The sequence below is a fragment of the Anoplopoma fimbria genome, chromosome 3 (assembly GCF_027596085.1).
Source record: "Anoplopoma fimbria isolate UVic2021 breed Golden Eagle Sablefish chromosome 3, Afim_UVic_2022, whole genome shotgun sequence".
Lineage (NCBI taxonomy): Eukaryota > Metazoa > Chordata > Actinopteri > Perciformes > Anoplopomatidae > Anoplopoma > Anoplopoma fimbria.
In genome coordinates this window covers 4,901,501-4,924,681 of record NC_072451.1, presented here as the reverse complement: position 1 = coordinate 4,924,681, position 23,181 = coordinate 4,901,501, and the positions used below count along the sequence as shown (strand labels likewise).

Sequence of the window (23,181 nt, the reverse complement as noted above, 5' to 3'; positions counted from 1 at the left end):
ACTATCCACCTCTTTGCCCACTTTTAGAGTTTGGCCTTGTCATCACTGCCAAGATGGCGCCAGCCGGAGCCGCCTACTTTGAGCTTCACAATGGCTTTTCAGACACCTATGGGTGATGCCACGGAGACTACGTACATATTTTATACAGTCTATGGTTGTGAAGGGAAATAGTTGCGCACTCATAGCCACAATACATGGTGTGTGTTCCTATTCTCTCTCATCAGCATGGTAGCATAGTCGGTGTGAGAATGTTAGCATGCTAACTCTTGCATTGACCTCAATGTACTGCTGTGTCAAAGTTCAGACTCTTCAGTCTCGATTGCCTAAACCTAATCCCGTTATCTCTTAGACTTTTATATTTGCACTCTTCCCACTTCATATTGCAGCTGCTGCAGAGCAATTTTCTTCAGCATGAATAAAGTTCTATCTCATCCAAAGCTTCAACAAAGCAGAGTCAGTCATCAAAACTTTTTTTACAATGACGAGTTGTGACCGTTTTAGAAGCCACAGACAAGTGATGTCCTCCCGATGGAATAGCGCTCTGGAGGGCATTTACAAACAATGTATTCTCGATTAACTTGGAGGACTTGTTGGCACAGCTGCACACAACTTGCACTAGTAGAACTGAGCTGATGAAGTGCCCTGATGAGTCACACAGAGCATGCAGTTCTGCAGAGCCTCTTCAGTTGAGGACATAATACCCCGTTAAGAGCGGAGACTGGAGGACGAGGGAAATCATATAAAGGGCCCGAAAAAAGAGGGGGCCTGACATCATCAAAATCCGAAAGGTTACTGGCCAACGCTCGGCCCTCCTGCTCAAGAAAAACACTATTGATATTCCGTGGGTTCGCCGGGGGACAATGGCCGGGCCTGTCCCTCCCTCTCTCCCTCATAGCCTGGCATGGCAGAGATGTCACAGAGAGCACCAAACAAATGGATGGAGGGATAGAGAGAGGGATGGAGGGACGGGGAGGAGGTGGAGGAGAACAAACGCATTGTTCTCGGGGTGGAGAAAGGGGTATTGTGAACAAGACAGATAGCTTATGTGGGAGAAACGGGGTGGGGGGGGGGAGAGAGGAACACAAAAGGACAGAGAAAGGTGAAACCTGGCATTTTTTTTTATAGATGCCCCCCTTTTTTTCTTTGCGATTGGAGGTGATCCATAAACCTCCTTTAGGGAACGCTACCTAGAACTTTAAAGAGGAACACAGCAGGGACAGTTTTAGCTCAGAGGAGACGTCTTCAGCTTTCATCTCTTATCACTTCTTGGGTTGCTTTTTTTTTTTGTCTTTCTTTTTTATAAATCATGCTCCACACCCCAAAAGCTCCCAACCGCTTATGTAGCAAAGGACAGCTCAACCGAGAGTGGGCGAGCAGGTAGGTTTGCAAATCCAGCTTCCCCCGCGGGACCCGGTGTGAGCGGGTGACTTGATGTGAACTAACAGCACAGCTGTTGGAACATGGGCGAGGACCTTGCTGGAGATGGAGGCCACTGTGCTGCAATGCCCTGCAGGCGTGTTATGTGCTCCAGCTGCCCCGCTCGGTAAACATCAGTGACACATATACACACAAACACAAACACGGGCGGTTAACCAGACACACACACATTCACAGAGATGATGAAAACAAACTCATTCACACACACACACAGAAGAGGAAGCGGATACTGTAACGTCTCAGCGTGCAGGCGCTCGCTGTCTACACAAAAGGTGCACAAAGACTTCCTCTCCACTTACACCATCACACGTACACTAATTAAGGAGACGGCGCTTGCCGCAGTCAACCTTCAGAGTAATCACAACAAAAGCCGGGATCATACGGCGCACACAGTATGGAATTGAATTCATTACGTATTTGCATTTTCAATATCTCATGCTCTGTTGCACGTTTGATTTCCAATAGGGTCTTTTCCATCCCTCACACTGGCTGTTTGCTCGCTGTAGCCAACTTCTAAAGAAACTGTATGGCCGACAAGTGCTGTTTGAAATTCAGATCATCCCAACACCAGCAGGTCCCTTGTTTCTATTCCAAAAAAATAGACGAGATGCGATGATGATATTCATGATGAGCGTCAGATGTGCTCCCTATCAGGAGAAGCGACATATTTCAAGAGCAAACTGGGGGTAAAGAAAAAAGACAAAAAATGCCTTTAAATCTTCACGAGGTCGACGGAAGTGAATATGGATGGAAATATAACAGTATGGTACAGATAAACAACAGTGGCAGACAGAAAGGGCAAGCAAATCTGGATTTGGATTTTTTCCATGATTACTGTACCACAATGGTGTCCTTCTCCAACTTCCAGTCAGCAGACACAGCCCACACACACACAAATAATAGCCGAACCACCAGCCGTGCAGTATGCATACTTGCATACTGAGATAGCATAACAAGCAGTGACCGCACAAGCACTCCAGTACAGGAAATACAAACCACTCTGCATGTTAAAACAGTGACATTCCACATACAGAGCGAGTCACAGCAGAACGGGATGAAATTTACATGCAAATATCCTGCAGAGGGGGATGTAAAGCTGCCCACTTGTTGTACAGACGGCCTCCCTGCAGCCGAAAGAATGCCGTCCTACCAACGGTCATTCCTAATTCCCCTGCATCTCATTGTGTTCAGCACCGCTTCCTGCTGCTGCTGCTGCACTTGAGCAATGCATTACTGATACTACCATAATCCCAGAGTACACATCCCACACAGATCAAAACACGAGTCCACAGCCTTGTCAGCAGCTCTTTAAAGGCTGTGCTTAAAGGGATAGTTTGGATTTTTTTTTTGAAGTGGGGTATGTATGCGGTACTTATACAGAGTCAGTGTGTTATCCACAGTAGATGGTGGTCTACAGGCCCAGGACGGGAAAAAAAGAAATGTGCTGCTGTGTACGTGGGCAGTGGCAAGATGTATTTTAGCCACCTGTGAACAAATATCAGTTTATGGGTACGCTATATTCAGAATATATTGGCTGCTTTACCTTTTTTCTCTACGAAGACTTGCAGCAGTTATCTAAGCTCTCTTTAAAGCCCCCAAGACTCCATTGGCAAAACCTGTATTTGTACCTTGCAGAACTCGGGAGTTGCTGGACTAAGGCTGCCTCAATCTGTTCTGCGAAGTTCAATTACTGTTTTTGTCAATGGAGTCTAGTGGCTCTGAAGAGAACGTAGAAGAGAAAGGGCTGGTTGCACAAAGGTAAAGCAGTATTTCTAAATAAAGTGTAAACTTAAGCCGACATTACTTTCTAAGACAGGCTGTAGAGGGCTCAGTTTTAGAGCTAGGGTGAAAATGTTCTGTTAATATCATATCACACATGTTGACCTAAAGCATGCTTTGGTACCAATCATGTCATGCTAGCTTGACAGAAGGGGGGCTAAATAACACAAATGTTGGCGAGGGAAAAACTGGAATGTGTATAATGACCTCTTAATAATATATTCTAAAATAATATATATTATGAAAATGGTTTCTGCATACTGGGGTCCCTAAACTGTTTTGGAACTGTATTAATTGAATTTGAATGGAAATCTTGTCGATCCAAAGAGCTCATTTGTATTTATGTGTGTGGATGTTAGTCCCCATAGCAGCCGTTTGACATATTGAACATGTTTTGAACTTGACCTCCGTGTATAAAACCCTGTTGTGACATCTCGGATGATCACAGCCTCATGAAACTTTACAACCACAAACAAGATGCCGAGGACATTCAGAGGATGTTTGGCTTATGAGCCAGTTTGCAGAAATCACACAAATCTCCAAATGCCCTACGTTTTCTAGACCAAAGCACAGCATGGCTTATTCTATGGTGTTCCTCAAGGTCTTTGTATCTTCATGTGGTATTTTGAAAGGATATTTTGATCTTTTTTTTTTTTTTTTTTTTTTTTTAAAGCAATCCTTTAATGTTAAAAAATGTTAAATTTAGCAACAACCAAAAGTGAGCTTGGGAACGGCCATCACATACTTCCATCATAATAATTTTCTAGGACCTTATACACTGTAACAATATATTTCCATTCATTCGTTTATCAGATTTATGAGCTGCTCAAATGAATGTCGAGGTTCCCAGCTTTCAGATGATGTACACCACTTCTATGTGGCATCTACTGCTCACCTGCTATCTCCCCCTAAAGATCCCCTGTCCCCCTTCAGAAGACAGAAATGGCTCTATTTGGTTCTCTAAGGGGGTGCACAGCTGAGGCTGATGGGAATGTCATTAGTCACAAACAATTTTGACCTGATGATGATGTTAGATGAAAAGTCAGCGGATCATTAAAGTGATTACAATTAATCCTGAGAGAGACACGAGAGATTTCACTCAAAACCACAAATGTCAAGCTCACGGTGACGCTAGAGGAAGAACCAGACTTCGTCCCCTGGGGACCATGAATGCCTGCAAAAAAAAAAAAAAAAAAGTACACGTTTAAATATTTGAGTCTTGATTAAAATGCTGGAAAAGCGACCAACCAGAAAGCTGATAGCGAGGCACCACTGCCAAGAGTTTATTTTTGCAGTAACTTGAGCAGTTAGCAGTACAAGTTGTTTTGTTTTTGTTTCAAAGCAGAATTCTCAAGCGGTCGCCCCCTTTTGTCAGAGTCAACAACATATTCCCAGCAAAGAGTCTTAATAGAAAATGCAATCCACTGCGATGTGTTTGTGCTTTTGTCCGCTTGAGCCGCGAGCAAAACATTAAAGTGCTTCAATCTCGGTCACAGGCTCGCTCGCATCCTCTCAGATGGCATCACTATGCAGAAAAACTCCTCTCGATCCCTCTCTGCTCCGGAGTGTAATAACTGCCCCGTCCTTGGCTCTCATGCTGAACCCCGCAACCCCACCCCCCTCCCTCCTCCTCCTCCACGCATCTCCAACAGCCTCTGATTGATTCAGGCTGGACAGTTAGTGGATTTCCATCATCTAATGCAGGCTTTGAGTGCTTCTCCTTTGTCCTGCTGCTTGAGCAACTGTCAGCTCCAGCGTCTTTTCCTACTTCTAATAACGTTTTTCGGGGGGGGGCAGCCGGCAATCTCCTTGGCTTGTCCTCTTATTACCGCACACACGCCGAAACACTTTGCTGCCTCCCTTTTTGAGTGCTCGAGCATGAATGGTGGGCCCGGGTTGAAAACATTGGTATGCCACCCATACATTTAGAGTTTTTGCTTGGCCTTTTTTTTTTTTTTTTTTTTTTTTTTGCACAGCAAAATTTTTTGATAGGGATCCATTACCAGCAGGTGTGCTCTAAACTGCTGAGTCGATGTGGTTTTTTTTTTTTCAATTTATGTGCACAGTATGTGAAGAGATGTTTACGCATTTATTTCTTTTGCCTCTGAAAAAAGTAGCAGCTTTGATAAGTCAATAAACTCAAACGACAGGGTGCTTAAAACGGGCCAGAGCCTTTATTTTCATTCGACATTACAGAAAGAAAAGAAGCTATTTACAATTATTTTTGAAATTGCCAGTTATTCAACATTCACGGCCGACGACCACAGATGATCAGTAGTAGTCCTCCGGGTCGTTTTTCTCCCCCTGATTCTGAATCTGCTGCTGCTTCTTGTACAAATCAGCAATCTGCAGAGAGATGGACAGAGAGCGAGAGGAAAAGAGAGAGAGAGAGAGAACGTAGGAGGGCAAAAAGCGTTTGCATGAGAAGAGGGAGAAGGCAGGAGAGGAAGGGGGGAGAAGATCATAAAGTCAGGTCAGTAACATTAGGAGAGGAAGCTAAAAATAACAGTTTGATTATTCATATCTGCAGCTTTGAAGTCAGGGACTCCCAGCTGCTGACTGGGAGACGGGTGTTGTGTTCACTTGAGCTCATCGGGGTTTTCGAAAGCGAAAGGAGGGGGAGGAGGTCGGGACAATGAGTAATGTGTGGGTAAGCGGGTTCCACCCAGAATCCGCGGCATCAGTACCAGTGCAGCAGGGCGGCACAGCGAGGAGGAATAAACAATGACAAGAGGAGAAAAGGTAAAGCATTTATTCTCAGCCGGAGTCAGAACTGTTCAGGCTCACTCACAGTTTCTTCTTTTTTTTCTAAACTGTCTGCTAAATCCCAGAAAGTGAGAAGTGTGTGCATCCCGTCAGATCACAACTGATAGAAGCATCATTTGGATGCAGCTGATGTTCCAACCCAAACTCTCGACTCCACAGTTAGCAGATGGTTGTTTATTCCAGTCAGTAAAAAAATGACATTATAATATGATTCAGACCTTATAAAAAAAGAAAATGTTACACCTGTTTAGGCCCTGGTAGAAAAAATGTATATATATATCTGGATTTCCAGGTGCCGTTACACAACAATGAGGAAGAGTTGCGTGATATCTGGGTTCGGTTGTCAGTCAGGGTTTGGTACTCTGGATGCTGGGGAATACGTCTCAACGTTTTGAGTAGAGAATCAAACAAGTAGACAAAGTGATGGACATTGAAAACGTCTACAAATCAAAGCTTAACGTTTGCTGCTTTTTGTCTGGTTTGTGTAACTGCTTTATTTTTTTAATATATTAATATTTATGACTTTTTGCCACTAAACATTTGGACACTGGCATACACAGATTACTGTTACTGTTGCATTAAACGCCCAACACCATCTTATAATTGAATGCCCATCCCAACTTAACAGAATTTGAGGTGATCAGCTTTTATGCAAAGCAAAGCAAAAAAAACACTAATATTTAATTTACAATAATAAAGGAACTGGAACCAGCAAATGTATCGAAACTTTTACTGAATCGTGTAGATGAACGATATAAAGATATAAAGTTCACCAGCAGCTGTTATGATAAGCTTTCAATAATTGAAGTATTTTCCCCAAAGGTAAAACATAAACACATTTGTTGGTTTGAGATTCTCTAGTGTAGTATTGCGCTTTCTTCTCTTACATTATTGAAAATGACACAAATTTGGCTTTTGAACTGTTGGTAGAAAGAAAACAAGCCAAACTATTTATCGTCTATTCTTAAAAGCAGATTAATAGTTATTATTTTGTTACTTGACTGATTTAGAACCATTAACATGTACAAACCAGACATGTAGTAGTCGATACCAATACAAGTGAGGTTCCACTATTACCAATACCCATATCAAAACCAGGGTAAAAACAACAAAACAATAAACCCTATTTACTTTAAACTCCTTTATTAACGTTTGCATGCTGGTTCTCTGCAAATGTACCCTTAATACCTGATGATCTGCCTCAAGTCACTCGCCAATAATTACATTTTAAAGATTAGATTTAGACACTTTATGATAAAACATATGATTTACCTTTGCTCAACACTATTTTTTACTTAATATATCTTGAACGCATCACAACGTAACTCAATGCAACCTCCGTTAACATCAGCGGTTCGCTCCGTTATCTATCCAAGCACGTTACCAGCTCACCATCTTGCAATTTCTACAGTGTCGCATTATCAGGGAAATGTTTTTATCATCTCTAGACAATGTGATGCCATTAGTCCTGAGGCCTTTTCCCCCCTGTACCAACGATACCAGTGGTACTGTAGAAAAACAAGTAAAATCTGTTTTTTTAGAAAAGTATTGGTTCCTGTGACGTCTTTGTTACATCCAGTTAAGTTTGTATGCAGTGTTTCATATCATAAACAACAACAACATAGTGATGTGTGCATTCACTTGTAATTCAGGTTGGTTTGGGTTGGATCATTAAAAAATGATGTGCTAGTAGGTCAGTAGGCAGGTTATTGAGGAGCAAATAAAAGAAAACAACATCTTAAATCATTTCAACTAAATGTATGTCTTTGGTAAAAAACGTATCGTCGCCGTGCCAGAGGTGGCGTTTGTTCATTTACAGCGCTATAGTCAGAGACGCCCGGGGAAATGAAAGCTTTATGTGGAACAGAATCACAGATGTGTTCGTGGTTGGATGGTAGAGTTTGTGTGTGTTCAGGTGAAGGTTCAGCTGACCTGCATATCTCTACTGGACTGTATAATTCACTGCTTTTGCTTCTGCACAATATATTACCCAGACTCCCCAACACTGAACTCCAGAGGTGCTGCTTTACCTGACTGTTATATAGCTTTGCTCACCGTGCAGTGGGAGACCTCTACATGAATCAATGCCAGTATATATATATATATATATATATATATATATATATATATAGCTTTTGAAGTGCAATGTAGAGACGGGGCATCAACCTCATCACGGTCACCTCACAGGAGCCGTCCTGTAAAATTTCAAGGATGAATAGCACCGCAAGGATGAGCTTTTTTTTTCTTTTTTTATATATATATCTATATATAGATATATATAGATATATAGATATATATATTGATATATATAGATATAAATCTATAATAGGCTATATATATTGGTAAAACTATTCAAAAGGCTCATCCTTGCGGTGCTATTCATCGGCTCCTGTGAGGTGACCGTGATGAGGTTGATGCCCCGTCTCTACATTGCACTTCAAAAGCAACACGGTCAAAGAAACAGAAAATTGAATTTCTTCGTGTTTACAGAAGGGATGACACAGTGAGCAACATTCTCACACCTTCACCCCCATTTTCCGCTTAATAAACTTATGTCAACACCGATGTTACAGGTAAAAGATACTCAACATCTGCAGAGTGCTCTGATCTTTATCTGTGTGTGGGTGAGTCTTCCCTACAGGGCTGCAGGTTTCCACCTGTGTCACAGTTTGTTTTTTTACCGCCCTCCAGACGCCTTCATACCTAAATATTACAGATTGCCTCATTATCCCCATTTATCTTTTCCTTTAAATCCAAAATACTGCCAAAAAGGCGCTTTAGGTTTTTGCTTTGACACAAAATCCTCCACCGTCGTCTTGTTGGTCAATTAAGTGATCCTGATAACTCGCTAAGTATATTACAAATCAGCTCTATAATTTGATGAACGTGGGCGCTTATTAAAAAATAAATAACTCAATTGGTTTTATTTCTATTTAAAAGACAAATAGACCCGACTGTCTGGACGCCCGTACACATGTAACGCTGCAGCTAGCCTAGTTTACAGTCATGTATACCTTGACCAAGGCCGACCTCTTTGACCTCCTGACGCTTTTGAAAACCATTTTTGACGCTTGAAACGTGTCTGACATCATTCGACACTTCCCTGCACTGTTCATTTTCATTTCAGTACAGGTTATCTGATGTACCTGAGCTCCAGTCGTGGCGTCCTCAGGCTTCTTGTCGTCTCTGATCCGAAGGAAGCGGGGAAACCTCAGAGAAATGCCCTTTTCTGGATCCACCTGAGGGCAAACAGAACGACAGTCAGTGACGGAAAAACAACCACCGACGCATGTGAGCCTTTCTTCTTTTCGTTTATTGTACTGTGCTGTAAATTGTAATTGTGTTTTTGATTTTATGTTCTGAAAGCTTTAAACCCCGACTAGTTGAAAACATCAAAAGGTTGAATCCTTTGTTTAGTTTTTTTTAAATGAATTAATTTTAATCTCTTGTTTTAGTTCAATCTGCCGCCTCTCAAATTCTCTAATTACATTTAAATATGGATGAATTGCACATATACCTTTTTTTTATTTTTTATTAACCTGTGGGAAAAAATGCTGAATGTAAAGAATTGCAATTAAGATTTTCGATGGGTTATTTGTTATCTAGAACTAAAATACACCTTATTAGAATTCTTGTGGTGTCAAATAATAATAGCTCTCTACAGAACGATAATAATCAAACTAATCAGTGAAGCGTTATCAAGCTTTAGATGTAACTGGCAGCAGCTGTGGGTTGAAAACTGACTCATAACCAACAAATAACATCGGTCCCCACTTAAGCAGTGGGGACCGATGTAAGAATTGTGATCAATTGTGAATTGTTTGGTATAATTGTGGAAACACACTGAGAAAATGGTGGCGATGATTGGAAGCGGATGTCTCACAAAAGTGCTACTGACATTTCCCCATTAAACGTTTCCCTTTTGGAGTCATTTCTTTTCTTGTTTACACATTGTTTCCATCAACTATTGGAGGAAAAATATATAAAGACATGAGGTTTAAAGCTGTAGAGTAATCTGACAAATGACCTGTCAAAACTAACCTGGTGGTTCACAATGTGCAAATAGTAGATACTACTAATCCGCTTAGCATTGATCTGTTTGCTTACAACTCGTCCACTTATCTCAAAATCCCAGTGTTTAAAAACAAAGTCTATGATATTCTATAACTAAGTACAGTAGAAAATGTGCAAAAATGTTTGCGTTTCTTCCCACGAATGTTGTCAGATTGATAGAATCCATCGATCTCGGTGGCCTTCTGCTTCTACTATGGTGAAAATGAGAGTTGAAAACGGTTAATGTTATGGGAAACCCTTTATGAGCACTGTGGGACTGTGACTGTAATGTGCAGCGGGTAATAAACAGGAATCTGTTCCATTAAATCCGGCATCTTTTACAACATTTTTAATAACTCAATTAAGAGGCGCTAATTGTGACTTTTCATTGTCGGCGACAGACCGTAACCAGCAGAATTTATCAGCGGAGACACATTGTGGTGGTTGGGGGGGGGGGGGGAGACAAACACGCTGAACTGACCAATCCCATGGCGGCCTTGTAGATGGGCGACAGCGACAGGTCGGCGCACTTCACCTCCCAAACCTGCACGGCGTCCAGCCACACGTCGGGCTCTGCTGATTGGTCGATGCGGTAGTAGGCGCGGGGTTTAGGCAGAATGTGCTCCTAAAGGAAAGAATGAACAGATAATGACCGTTTGTTTCATTAGGAATGTAATTAAATGTTTATTGTGACAAATAAACGAGTTCACAGAGCCTCAGATGATGTCACAAAACTTAAATATTCTATTTATAATGAAATGACAACATAAAAACACTTAGTATAAACACTGTAAATACATAAAGGCTTGCACAATGTAATTTTTTTTTATAAATAAAATAAAATAAATATATATATATATGTGCAATGTGTTCACAGAGAACTTGATAAAGACACAGTGGCAGAGCGGTTTTGGTCGCCCTGCTGAATCCTATCGCTGCCTCACAATCGCTTCCCAAGAGACGCTCACATTTCAGATGATACCCGTTTGCCTGAGGGCCGACATGAGAGGGTGATTTCCAAAACCACATTATCATACACCTACATGAAATACTTAGTTGTTCAGAAAACACCTTGATATGCTCGCTTTTGTCGCCGGATATTCGCCTCTTAGCATAATAATAAAAATAACAAAAAAGTATGAATAACATTGCAGCTGAGATCAAGCATCAACCCCTCCACCAAACTGTTCCTGAGACAACTGTCAGCTTCTACAATATTTAACACAAGCGATCATTCTGTCAGCGTAGGTGTCACACATTTACAAAATGATACCCGTCCTGTTTTTTTTGGCATAAAAAACCCCCAAAACATTTCAACTAATGCGAAACGGTGCAGCGTTCACCAGACTGCAGCAGTGTCCACAGAACTGGGTCATAGTTAAGTAATGCTGGGAAAAAGAGGGCTCCAGCTCCAGCAGCAGCAGCAGCGGCGGTGCTGGTTTTACTCTCACACATTATTTATACTGTAGGCATTCAAGTGACTCTCTCATACAGAGTGAATTACAATGAGCCAGCCGGTAGCCGCGTAGAGTCTTATAAAACATCTCTGCTGATCGACACCGGTTAGCGATACACCTATATTATAGTTTATCTGACAGGTTTGGGCACCAGCTGAAATATAGTCTTGATGGTTATAAACTCCCACCTCCTAGCTCAGTATAATGAGCAGGAGGAATCTCACTTAGATGCAGATATTTGTGTCATTTACACCTCCGAGCGCTGAAGCATCCGTCCTGGGGCCATATGTAAAAGACACCTATTCAAGAAGGGGAGTAATTATAATCAATTACAGGTGTTGCTGCTGCGGGAAATGCACAGATTTTTTTTTGCAGACTGTGCAGCATTAATGGTGTGGCAAGCTAAAAAAAAAAAGTTTGAGTTCAGGTTTAGTGGATAAACTGGAGGTTTTTGTAGCATCAAGAGCAAATCCCTCCGTAGAAGTCCTTTAAAGGAATATTTATATGAATTATTCACCCCGTGTTCCTCTGAATAAGTGAGGTTTAGTTTAGGGCTGCTGATTATTATGTGCTGATTACTTTCTTGATTAATAGTTTGGTCTTTGCAAAGTCGGTAAATAGTGAAAAATGTCACACAAGGTGAGAACGAAAAGGGGGAGTAAAGGGGGGGGGGGGGGCTCAGTGAGTCCAGCGCAGCAGCTCGCCACCCAGAGGAGCGTGAACAGAGTCAATCGTCTCCGTGTCTGGACTCCCGTTGGCCTGCAGCTCTGCAACCCAAGCAACACGGCCACACCGGCAGCTCGCCTTAATTCACCATCCATCACTTTCAGATGGAGGGGCCTCATTACAAAGCACTACAGAACTGGCTGTATTGGTCCGGGGGAGAGAGAGAGAGAGAGAGAAAAAACAAAAAGGGTTACACCACCTTCTCAATCACTGTTTCACTGTGATTCTGCACCGTGCAGCAGTTTGTACCACTGAGTCCAAACCCTTAACCTTTGAAATATTACTTTAAGGTTATTCCACTCCACAGCACCCCAGCGTGTAGCAGCGTAGAGTGAAAACAGTCTCACTATTAGCTGCTTTCCTAAACAGATGACTGCATTAAAAAAAAAAAAGAAAAGCCACCCCTCGGCTCTTTATTTCTGCAAAAGCGTGTCTAAATTTAGCTGATAAAAGTCAACACGAGCACTCAAATGAATTCTGACTCTCACAAACAGCTATCATTTTCAGGGAGCAGTTGTCAATTTCTTCAACTGCTGCTGCTGCTCTGCTGCTCTGGAACGAACCTCTTCAAATGTAAATTGAAAAAGCAATTCATTACCAAACTTCAGAGCACGCCTGCACAGTTACTCCAAATGCAGAATTTTTTTTATTTATTTTTTTGTTATTGGTGAAACAAGCACTTTATGAAGTCTGTAATACCTGAGCTTATTTTTTACCACTTATCTCATCTTGGTAATTCAAAAAGGTACCTGGAGGCATCGCTTAATAAATGATTGCAGTATTTGAGTTGTATTTCAGAAGTGCTTTTGCACACTGTCCATCTCAATTCTGGCATGAAAGTCTCCATTTAGATCTGTAAAGTTGGATTGAGTGAAGAATCTAATGAGGGAATGAAACGGGACCTCAAGCCACACTCGTTCTTGTCTCTTTTAGCCTCAAAATTGACTCTGAATCTGTTTCCCCCCAAAAAAATGAAGAACCTGTAGCTGCTGAATGTTTAAAGCCCCGGGTTCTGAATTTTAAAAAAATATGCAGAGGCATCGACGTGGGAAAAACAAGTGTCGAGATGTGATTCCTACCGAGCAGGTTAGTGCTCGCTGTGTCGCATTACCTTTAAGAACTTGTAATGCTGCTCCAGATCTTCATCCTTGAAGCCTGTCCCGATCTGGAAGAGACGAAAGGAGATGAGATAAGACGCACACACACACACACACACACACACACACACACACACACACACACACACACTTGGATATAAACACATACTCCCTCACAGTGAAACAGCAGACATTTGGCAGCGAGCAGCAGAACACAGCAAGCAAATCCCTCCCAACCCCCCCCCGAATCACGTCTCCGTTCTTTGCCTGAAGCGTCATGTCACCTCTCAAAAGGCCTGAGCCCGCTGAGACACGACAATCACCCAACGGGCTGACACGAACAGAGAGGGGGAGAAAACAGGCCGCTGCATCATGCAAATATAGCCTTTTTCTGCTCACAGGTGTAAACTATAAAGGGGTTTTTCTGCAGGTGTCCACCAGACGGTTTACGTTCCCCAAGGCTGCCGTCAGCACAACAAGGTTTAGAGGCGTCTCATTCGACAGTGGAACCGTAATGCGTTCGGTTTAATCCTCCACCAGGTAAAGTCCTCTGCAAACACCAACTCTGATGCAATTCTACAAAAAACATTATCCATTAAATGTACTTTGTATTTGAGTGGCTGACATGGCACGTTTTGTGTTGAGCCTCTGATTCACAGGTTTATGCTTTTCGTTATTTTTCATCTTTTTAAACAAAAACTCGTACTAGCCTGTTGCTCCGACTCATTTATGCCTTAATGCTTTCACAGAGATGGGTGGAGACACATTAGCAGATACTCACGCTGGGAAACTTGGCATTTAAAAAATAAAATAAAAAAAAAGGCAGAACAAGATTAGTCTGGATTTATATGTGAGATTGTAAAATATTGCAAAGATAATAAATATAGTACGTTTAGCTGAAGTGACTGGGACTTAATCCGTTGTTTCAGCTTCTTCCACTGTCTTTAATACAACGCCACTACCAATAACAGCCATATACGAGCCATTTGTGAGTCCATGAGACTTTTATGACTCCGGAGAAACCTGAGCACACTGACTACAATAAGCAGTAAAGTAATGGTGGGAGTCCAAATAACAAGCTGTTGCTGGCACCGTAATCCAATTGTCTTTTTGGTTTTATTGGTATTCCCTCTTATTCTGCGTGAACTGTGAGCGAACCTCGCAGCAGCGCTTTCTGCTGGAGGATCTGCTGAGGATGCGAGTCTCGCTCAAGGACACTTCAGCAGGACGTACAAGTTGAAATTACTTTCTGGGGGGGGAAAAAAGGGAAATGTGGTTTAAATTCTGCTTTTTAGCTAAAGCGGAGCCTTTCAAAGCGAGGGCTGATCAGGTTTACCGTGTCAAGGACAACGAGATTGTGCTTTTCTTTCTGCCTTTTTTTTGTATGACTGACATTGAAAAGTGAAAAGAGAAAAAGAAAGCAGAGACTGTGTGCTACATGTCTGTGACTTCATTATGAAAAGAACAGATTTTGGCTGTTATTTTTGAAGACTGCAGGCCTCTATGTACTTTTTTAGATATTACTAAAGTTGCTGTGTATGGGGGAGGAGATGCAGCAACAAAACTTTAAGAAAAGCACAAAGTGTAACTGCCAAGTTCTCCAAACATAACTGAGATTAGATAAGAAAGACTCTTAATGGGGCCAGGATATGAGCTGAAATGTGAGACTAAAATAATGAGTGGACGCACCAGGTCAGAACGCTTGACCCCCAGTGCTTCCAGTGTGCAGCTCAGTCAGCAACTGTTAAAAAAAACCCCAAAATACTCTGAAAACACTGAAACAAGCAGCTGTGCAAGCAAAGGGAGATGAAAATCATTAACAGACAAAAGGCAGGAGCTCTTCATCAAACACAGCAAGCAATGTCTTCTGTTGTGTTCTTTAAGCACAACATCCATCCTCCGCCTCACTTATACAGGATCGTCATCATCTAAAGTGTGAAGACGTCCTCCAACGAGGTTCTATTTATAAAAAAAAAAAAGGGAAAAGTCAACCAGCAGCGCCTGAAAAGGCAGCGCGCCAATCCGACGGACGCTTTCCCTTCCACCGGCTCCACCTGCTCAGTGGCCGACCGCAGAACGCTGTGGTTGTACCGCCGAGCTCCCAGGTGTGAATGTGTGTAAGTACATGAAAGGGAAAAGAAAAAAAAAAAAGTGTGTGTGCACTCACTAAATCCCCTTTCCACGGATAAAGACGTAAAAGTCAGAGTGAAAAAAACGGAGATAGAGGAGAAAGAAGAGACAGAATTTCTGCTCTGTGGTGAAGTCAGACTCCAGCTTGTTCACGCTCTTACTATCTCTCACACACACGCACACACACACGCACACACACACACACACTGTAGTGGTCACGCATTCTCATAAACACGCTTACCACTTATCCTAAGATGCACCCAGTCACGCCTTCACACACAAACTTGTAGACATATAAAGATTTTCCTCAGACTCAAGATTTGAGGGGAAAAGTGACAGTTCAAAAGCGCTCACACAAACTGCAGAGCAACCACACACACACACACACACACACACACACAACAACACCCCGCAGCACACACACGTAAACAGAAAACACTCAACGCTATCTAACTCCTTAACAAAGAGATCTGAAAAGCTCATTACACACAGGAGAACAAGCGAGTTGACAAAAAAACGCCAGAGGTGCAACGGAACATTAAATATGTTTAAAAGAGGCCGTCTCGGAGCTGAAGATTGGTCTCGCCTCCCAAAGGTTACATGTTTAAAAAACATAAATTGCCAGAGGGCAAAAGTAAATAACTTATATTAACATTTTGAACTTCAGGATTCAAGTGCCGCCTGAAAATATTGACATACATGTCCGGGCCAGAAATATGGGAACGGTTTCCTTGGAGATGTTTCATTCGGGTTCTTTGGTGCCGATAGACGCTGGACAGTCAACACGTTTGTTTGTGCACTATTCCCCCTCATAAAATAAAGAGAATATTGATAATGTTTATCTATGACACCAATGCAGGCACAGTGAAGCACACCTTTGTCCAAAAGCTACAGTCCAAGTCACATCCTACCACTGAAATACACTGAATTTATAATTCATTCGAAGCAACCCGTCTGTCTGAATGATTCTGTGGTTTCCAGAGAATGAAATTGCATAGAAAAGAGAAAAACACTTGTATTATATACAACAACTCTACCTTGGTGAAGGCCACAAGAAAGAATGTGTCTGGTCTGATGAAGTTATTTAAACTATAAGTTATTTTAAATATATTAAGTGAACAATGAAGAAATGAAAAGATATAGTCAGCTAGACATTCTTATTCTTGTGTGAATGTCTGCTGGGTAAAAAGTTCACTTTTGCTGTGTCTCAATCTGGACTCGTCCGTTAGTACACGTCCATGCAGTACAACGTGTACACTGGATTTACTTGCCTATTGCATGAATACATATGACCGTGAGTGTCCCAAATCGAAATCAGCTGCTGTGTACTTTCCCTAAATGAAGATCATAACATGGAACTGCTTCTTTGACAGTTGTATTAAAACTGAATAAAAATCAACGCTTTTTTATTTTACTTGCTTGTATGTACTCCCCGTTTCCCCACTAGACTCTCACATGTCTAGTGGTTCCTCTTCCACTTTGCAGTCAATATGGCGACCATTGAGTGTGAAAAGTGTCCACCGTTCCACAAACTAACTTCTTGACATCATCCGGGCGCCATATTTGTGAGTGTGAATGCACTTACGCACTCAAAATAGCAAGTGCGAGTACGGAAGAACCTGAATTCAGTGCTGCGGGGATGAGTCTTTTTTTTTTTTTAGTAGACCAACCCAAAAGTTAGCATCCCACTGGCTCCCTGGACAAAAAGCCAAGGAGATTCTTCAATTGGAATTTGGAATATTGCAGAAAATAAGCTCTGTGGCTCTTTCTGAACATATTTCATATCATAGAACAAAACGTTAAAATCTCTTAAGCTCGTGTTTACCGCCGAATTTATTCCAAGCATCTATCTATCTATCAAAAAAACATTAAGAAAACATTTAAATTTGACACAAGGGAACAGGAAGTGAAGAAACTCGGTGTCATAATTCAGACTTTAAGCCTCATTCCTGCAGCACTCTATAGAGACACATCGTTTGTTTAAGAGACTGTCTTCTGCAAATCCAAATGAGAAACTAAACAACTGTAAAACCACCCAAAAATGATCTCATTTTCCTCTGAGACACAAACCATGTTCCCCGTGTCCTGTAACGTAACAAACCGTGTGTTGGATGCATCGTCGCCCACCAGTTAAACGTGCACCGTGCCGACACTCACCTTGCAGATGGACTGGAACTCCTCGTTGTCCTCGTCGTAGCAGGCGAGCAGGAAGCCGCCGTAGGTGCCCGTCCTCTTGCCTTTCCCCATGTAGGCCCCGATCACACACAGGTCAACCGTGTCCCCAACGCCGTCCAGGTAGTCCTTTTTCAGCTGAGGGAGAGAACGCAGCAGCGTGTTGAGAGACGTAACTTTATATTTCATAACAAAGGATGCAGTACATTATAGCAGAATATAGCTCAATAAACAAATGGGATTATATGCATTATTAAGAGCAGAAAAATGCATCTCAATATCTCAGTTCTGACTCTTAAAAAGCACATATCTTTTTGGATTTATTAAATGCCAGAGGGCACAATTGAATGCGATTTATTAACAATGTGAACTGTCAAGAGTTGTTGAATAAGACTGAAAATGTTGACCGGCTGAATTCCCTTTTTTTGTCCTCCAGAAATATGAAAAAGGCATGAATGAAAAATGTTAAAACCGGACATTCTCTATTATCCTTTTGAAGAGTCTGAATTTTTTACCCTTCAGTTTGGTTTGTATGAAGATCAAATTCTTCCACAAAAAGAAAAAAAAGCTGCTGTACTTTTTCTTTTGAAAAACAAACAGAAGAAGGAGAAGGACAGAAGAAGGACTTTTGTCTGACTAAGTAAATTTAGTCAGACAGAGATACATAAATGTGTGCTAACTTGTATGTATGTGTGTCATAAGAGGACAAATGCTTTTTAATTGTGTCACACACACACACACACACACACACACACACACAGTCAGTGCATGCGTGTAAAGTGTAGGCGAGTTCACACCGTGTCACACACACCTTGAGCCAGTTGTGGGAGCGCTTGGCAATTTCATAGGTGGCATCCTTCTCCAGAGTCTTCACCATCAGACCCTCGCAGGAGTCTACACACACACACACACACACACACACACACACACAATAATACAGCGAAACACACATTACATTAATACAGCGAAACACGATTCTAGTAGTGCAGAAAGGAAATGAACAGATTATCCTTCAGATACATGGAAGGTCTTTGTCTCCATCTAAGACGTGCACACACACATACACACACCCACACACACACACACACCCACACACACAAACATGTTCAGGACACAAAGAGTGACGGTAGACAAAGTCTGGAGACACAACGCAAGAAAACCCAATTACACCACCCACAAGTTGTGTCTCTGTTTTGCAAAAACACACACACAAGGATGCAGACACACAACGATACAACCAACATACAGGTCAAACACAGACACAGACAACTACTGCTACACACAAACACACACACACACTTTACACATGAAGGAAGCAGGCGAGGGCACAAATGAAATGAAACTTGCATGCCACACACCCACCCACAAACAAAAAAGGTTCAGGATGCACAGGAGACAGCAGGAGGGAAAACAAATAAGAGTCTGCGTCTCACACACAGACAATCATGAATACACCCACACACACACATATAAACGCACACACACCTCGGACAGACTGCTCCAGGAACTCTGCGATGGCGTCTGTGTTGTCGGAGTCGATGGATCGGGCGAACACAAACTCTCCCTCCACTTCTGAGAAACTTTCTTTCAGCAGAGCCCGACGCCGACACAACGGCTGTCGCACAAGGGACTGCACACGCACACACACACACAAACAAATCATTACAAATGGCAAAACTGTGTGTCATTACAACCATTTCCTCTTCATAGCTTGGAGCATTGTAGTGACAATGATGAAATACCAAACTAACACACACACACACACACAGTCTTATAGTATACTCACAGATACACAGTCCCTGCAGCATTGGACACGTTCAAACCCACACAACAATCACACATATACAGACTCAAACACACACACACACACACACACACACACACACACACACACACACACACACACACACACACACACACACACACACACACACACACACACACACACACACGGTTTTGTGTTGGGGTGAAACGGATCAACGACTCAGAGTTTAGACTGTTTCACGTTTACGGATCGGATCATTATTTACATTTTGCCTTAAATCTGTTAAAGCGGCACCGAAAAAAATAGTTTGAAGCTTCATACACAACGTTGACATTCAAATTCTAAATCTACATTGAATGCAGCGCTACATTTTTTTGTATTTGGTCTGGAAAAAAAGTGGTATTGGTGCATTTCAAAATAAAAGCCTTGAATGTAAGATTTTTTTTGGGTGGGACATTAGGTAAAGCCCTAAATTTAAGATAACACCTCCTCTGGTCTTTAAACGTGGACATGACCTTGGTCTGGCTAACAGCCCCTAATGGTTTGATGGAGGGTTCCTATCAGGCAAACAATAGAGTTGGCAGTTAAAACATATAGAAAGGAGAGACAACCAATCAAAAATAAAGAAATAGATGAATGAATAAAAAAGGGCAACAGCCTTTTTAAAAAAAAAAAAAAAAAAAAAAGCATCCAGAGAGAAATGAATTCATAACATTTACATAAATGCCACATTAGGTGGGAGGCAGCATTGAAATGGCACAACTTCAGAGTCACTGGTGCTCTTTTTAATTCTGTAATTTTGTTTTCCATCCACTTGGGAATATTCGTAGAGCATTGGCTGATGGAAACATCGGCTGATTTGCATTTTCCCTCGGCTGACTTTAGGAAATTAGCCTAAAACAAAAATTGTGTGTATCATTTGTTTGGGAATCATACACACTCTAAATCCCACAAACACGCACACACAGACTCAGACACACTCCGCTGGAATCACAATGAGCGTTACAATCATGATCTGGTCACGGCCTCCAGTACCACCATCATTGGCATTCAGGGACGTCGTTGGCATCTCAGCGGGCGACAAGCACGCAGGCGTGCTCCCAAACATTAAACAAGCACACACACACACACACACACACACACACACACACACACACACACACACACACACACACACACACACACACACACACACACACACACACACACACACACACACACACACACACACACACACACACAGGTTTGCAATGACGACAGGAGTGTTTGGGAGGGATCTCTGGGTAATATTTCCCCTCATCAGCACCGGGTCTTACCTCGCCGTTGAGATAGAGGAGGTCAAAGGCGTACACACACACTTGGACTTTGATCTCCGAGGCATCCACGTCCTGCAGGGAGGCAACAACAACAAACACACACACACACACACACACACACACACACACACACACACAACACACACACACACACACACACACACACACACACACACACACACACAAACACACACACACACACACACACACACACACACAACACACACAAACACACACATTGTTTATATAATTTTCCCCTGACAGAAATATGCAAATAGACGCATCTTATTCACAAATCGCTACATCCAACCTTGGGACTTGTTACAAAGAGCTCTTTGATTTTTCTCCTGCTCATCTTAAAAGTAAAAAAAAAAAAAAAAAAATCCTACCCCGCCTCCCCTCTACCTTTTAACAGCATCGCACCTCCTCGTGGTGTTCATCCTTCTCTTCCAGCGTCATTACTCCTCCCTCCACTCACCCTCTTCTGCTTCTCCATCTCCTGCCTTCACCTCTCACGCACCTCACCCTGTTTATTCCACACTCGTTTGCTCCCGTCAGTCTCTCCACTCTGCCGCGTTACACCGTTTCCCCCTGTGGCCCCCGATGTAACATTCCATGACTTTTCCATAACTACGCCAGATTGAATATTGAGTTCGGAGATTGGGCTGCACCCGCTAAATCATCGAATCCATTTCCATGTTTGTGTGTTAAGTCCTTTTGCTTCCTCGCAGAATAGAGTTTCAAACCAGTGATTCACTAAATCAGGTCGTGCCGTTAAAAAGGGAACTGGCAGAAAGTAAACATGGATGTAAACGATGCAGGTTTCAAAACGATCCCAAAAATGTTTTAGAAGAAAAGAAATGCACTCAACTTGTTTCTTAGACCTCAGCAGTACAAGCGATGTACTTTGATGTGCAACACTGAATGTAAACAGACACTCTGTTGACAAGAAAATTCCACAGGGCAAGACCTGTCTGAGCTAGTAAATACCAGGAAACATTTGTAAAGCTTTCAAATCAAAAGCAATACATTTTTCTGCAGCATAACTAGAGATTTTTGAGTGGTTCGATAGCATTTTATCAAAACTTTCATCCTTTCGAACCCAACAGCTAAAGCCCAGCTGCGTTTCCACCAAGAAGTTCCTGATCACTTCCAGTCCCGAGACTTCTTTTCAAGGAACGAAAAAGGCTCCTTCAGCCCGTCGCTGTCTGCATTTCAAATCGCGGACTGAAGACATACGAAGATTAGACAAATTAGTCTCCAGTTCTCCGAGGGCGTTGGCGTTAATGAACGTAATGTAGAAGAGAGGGATGAAAGAAAGAACATCTGTCTCCACGGTAAATTATCTGTTGTGTGAGCGTTGGCTTGGTTATTAAAATGTGCTGAGAAGGTAATCACTGTGACACAATCAGAAAATAACTTATTATCTCTACTCTACTCTACTCTACTCTACTCTACTCTACTCTACTCTACTCTACTCTACTCTACTCTACTCTTTTTCTCTCCGTGTTTACTTTAAGATTTAGACGTAAAGCTGACATTAAAGCCTGACTTTACTTTAAACCCGACTCTGAAAGATCTTTCAGGGGAAAGTTCATGCAGTCGAAATGGGCCTCTGGACAAACGAATACTTACGTAAAAAAAGTTTTTGTTCAGCCCGTTTGTCATTAATGTTGAGCAAATCTCTGCTTTATACACATACATTACATTAGGCCGAGTTCTCTTTGGTCTCTTAATGTACTACTTTAATGAAACTTTCAGAACTTGCTATGATATTCCAAAGCTTGTAAAGGGAAGTGATCAGGATAACAAAATGAAACTACCAGTGTCTACAATAAAAAACCTTTGCAGTCTTCAAAACCTGAAAAGATGTCTCTCCCTCTGCTCATTTCCACTCGCTCGTTACTTTCCCCTCCGCCAATAAATGTTGTTTAATTAATCCGTATCGGGTTTCATCTGCTCATCTGAAAGATTTCATTTCAGCGAGAAACGCTCTTGGTAGCAAAACAAGAGGAGATGCTGTTACGAAACGGCCGAAGGGGCAGCACAATCAGTCTGTGCATCAAACCGTCATTACCAATAATCATGATCTCGTAGCGGCGGTAGTAACTGTATCGAGCAAAAAAATAAATAAAAAGTCATCAGGATAATCATTTCCATTATCGTGTGTCCCCCCCCCCCCCCCATACCGGCCCTGTCATTTCTCCTTTTTTTTTTTTTTTTTTTTTTAACTAATTTTCAAGGATGCCAAAGAGACGCCGTCTGGCTCTAATGTGATTGGTTTAATGGGAAGAGGCCGTTATTCTGATCAAAACTGAAAAAACACCTTGCTGACATTTGCGATCCTGCATCCCCCCCTCCTCCTCCCCCTCGACTCATTTGACTCTTCTGTCTCCCACTTAACAACCCTTCCCCCCCTCCCATCTTTCTGTCTTCTCTCCCTCCGTCCATCGCCCTTCGTCTGTCGGGTCGGATCATTTCAC

The 23,181-nt window shown here is 42.1% G+C and overlaps 1 protein-coding gene across 2 annotated transcripts in view; it reads right to left on the bottom strand.

The window, feature by feature from the left end:
• Nucleotides 1-5,371: 5,371 nt before the first annotated feature.
• The window catches only part of lig1 (ligase I, DNA, ATP-dependent), a 45,667-nt gene continuing 27,857 nt past the window's right edge, over nucleotides 5,372-23,181 (bottom strand). For both annotated transcript variants that reach the window (XM_054596343.1, XM_054596344.1), the window contains exons 20-27: nucleotides 20,699-20,770; nucleotides 19,103-19,247; nucleotides 18,429-18,511; nucleotides 17,603-17,755; nucleotides 13,330-13,383; nucleotides 10,517-10,660; nucleotides 9,129-9,221; nucleotides 5,372-5,562 (exon numbers count right to left, since the gene is read on the bottom strand). In XM_054596343.1, coding sequence (XP_054452318.1) covers nucleotides 5,488-5,562; nucleotides 9,129-9,221; nucleotides 10,517-10,660; nucleotides 13,330-13,383; nucleotides 17,603-17,755; nucleotides 18,429-18,511; nucleotides 19,103-19,247; nucleotides 20,699-20,770 — 819 coding nt within the window. In that variant the 3' untranslated portion in view covers nucleotides 5,372-5,487. The remainder of the gene's footprint in view (nucleotides 5,563-9,128; nucleotides 9,222-10,516; nucleotides 10,661-13,329; nucleotides 13,384-17,602; nucleotides 17,756-18,428; nucleotides 18,512-19,102; nucleotides 19,248-20,698; nucleotides 20,771-23,181) is intronic.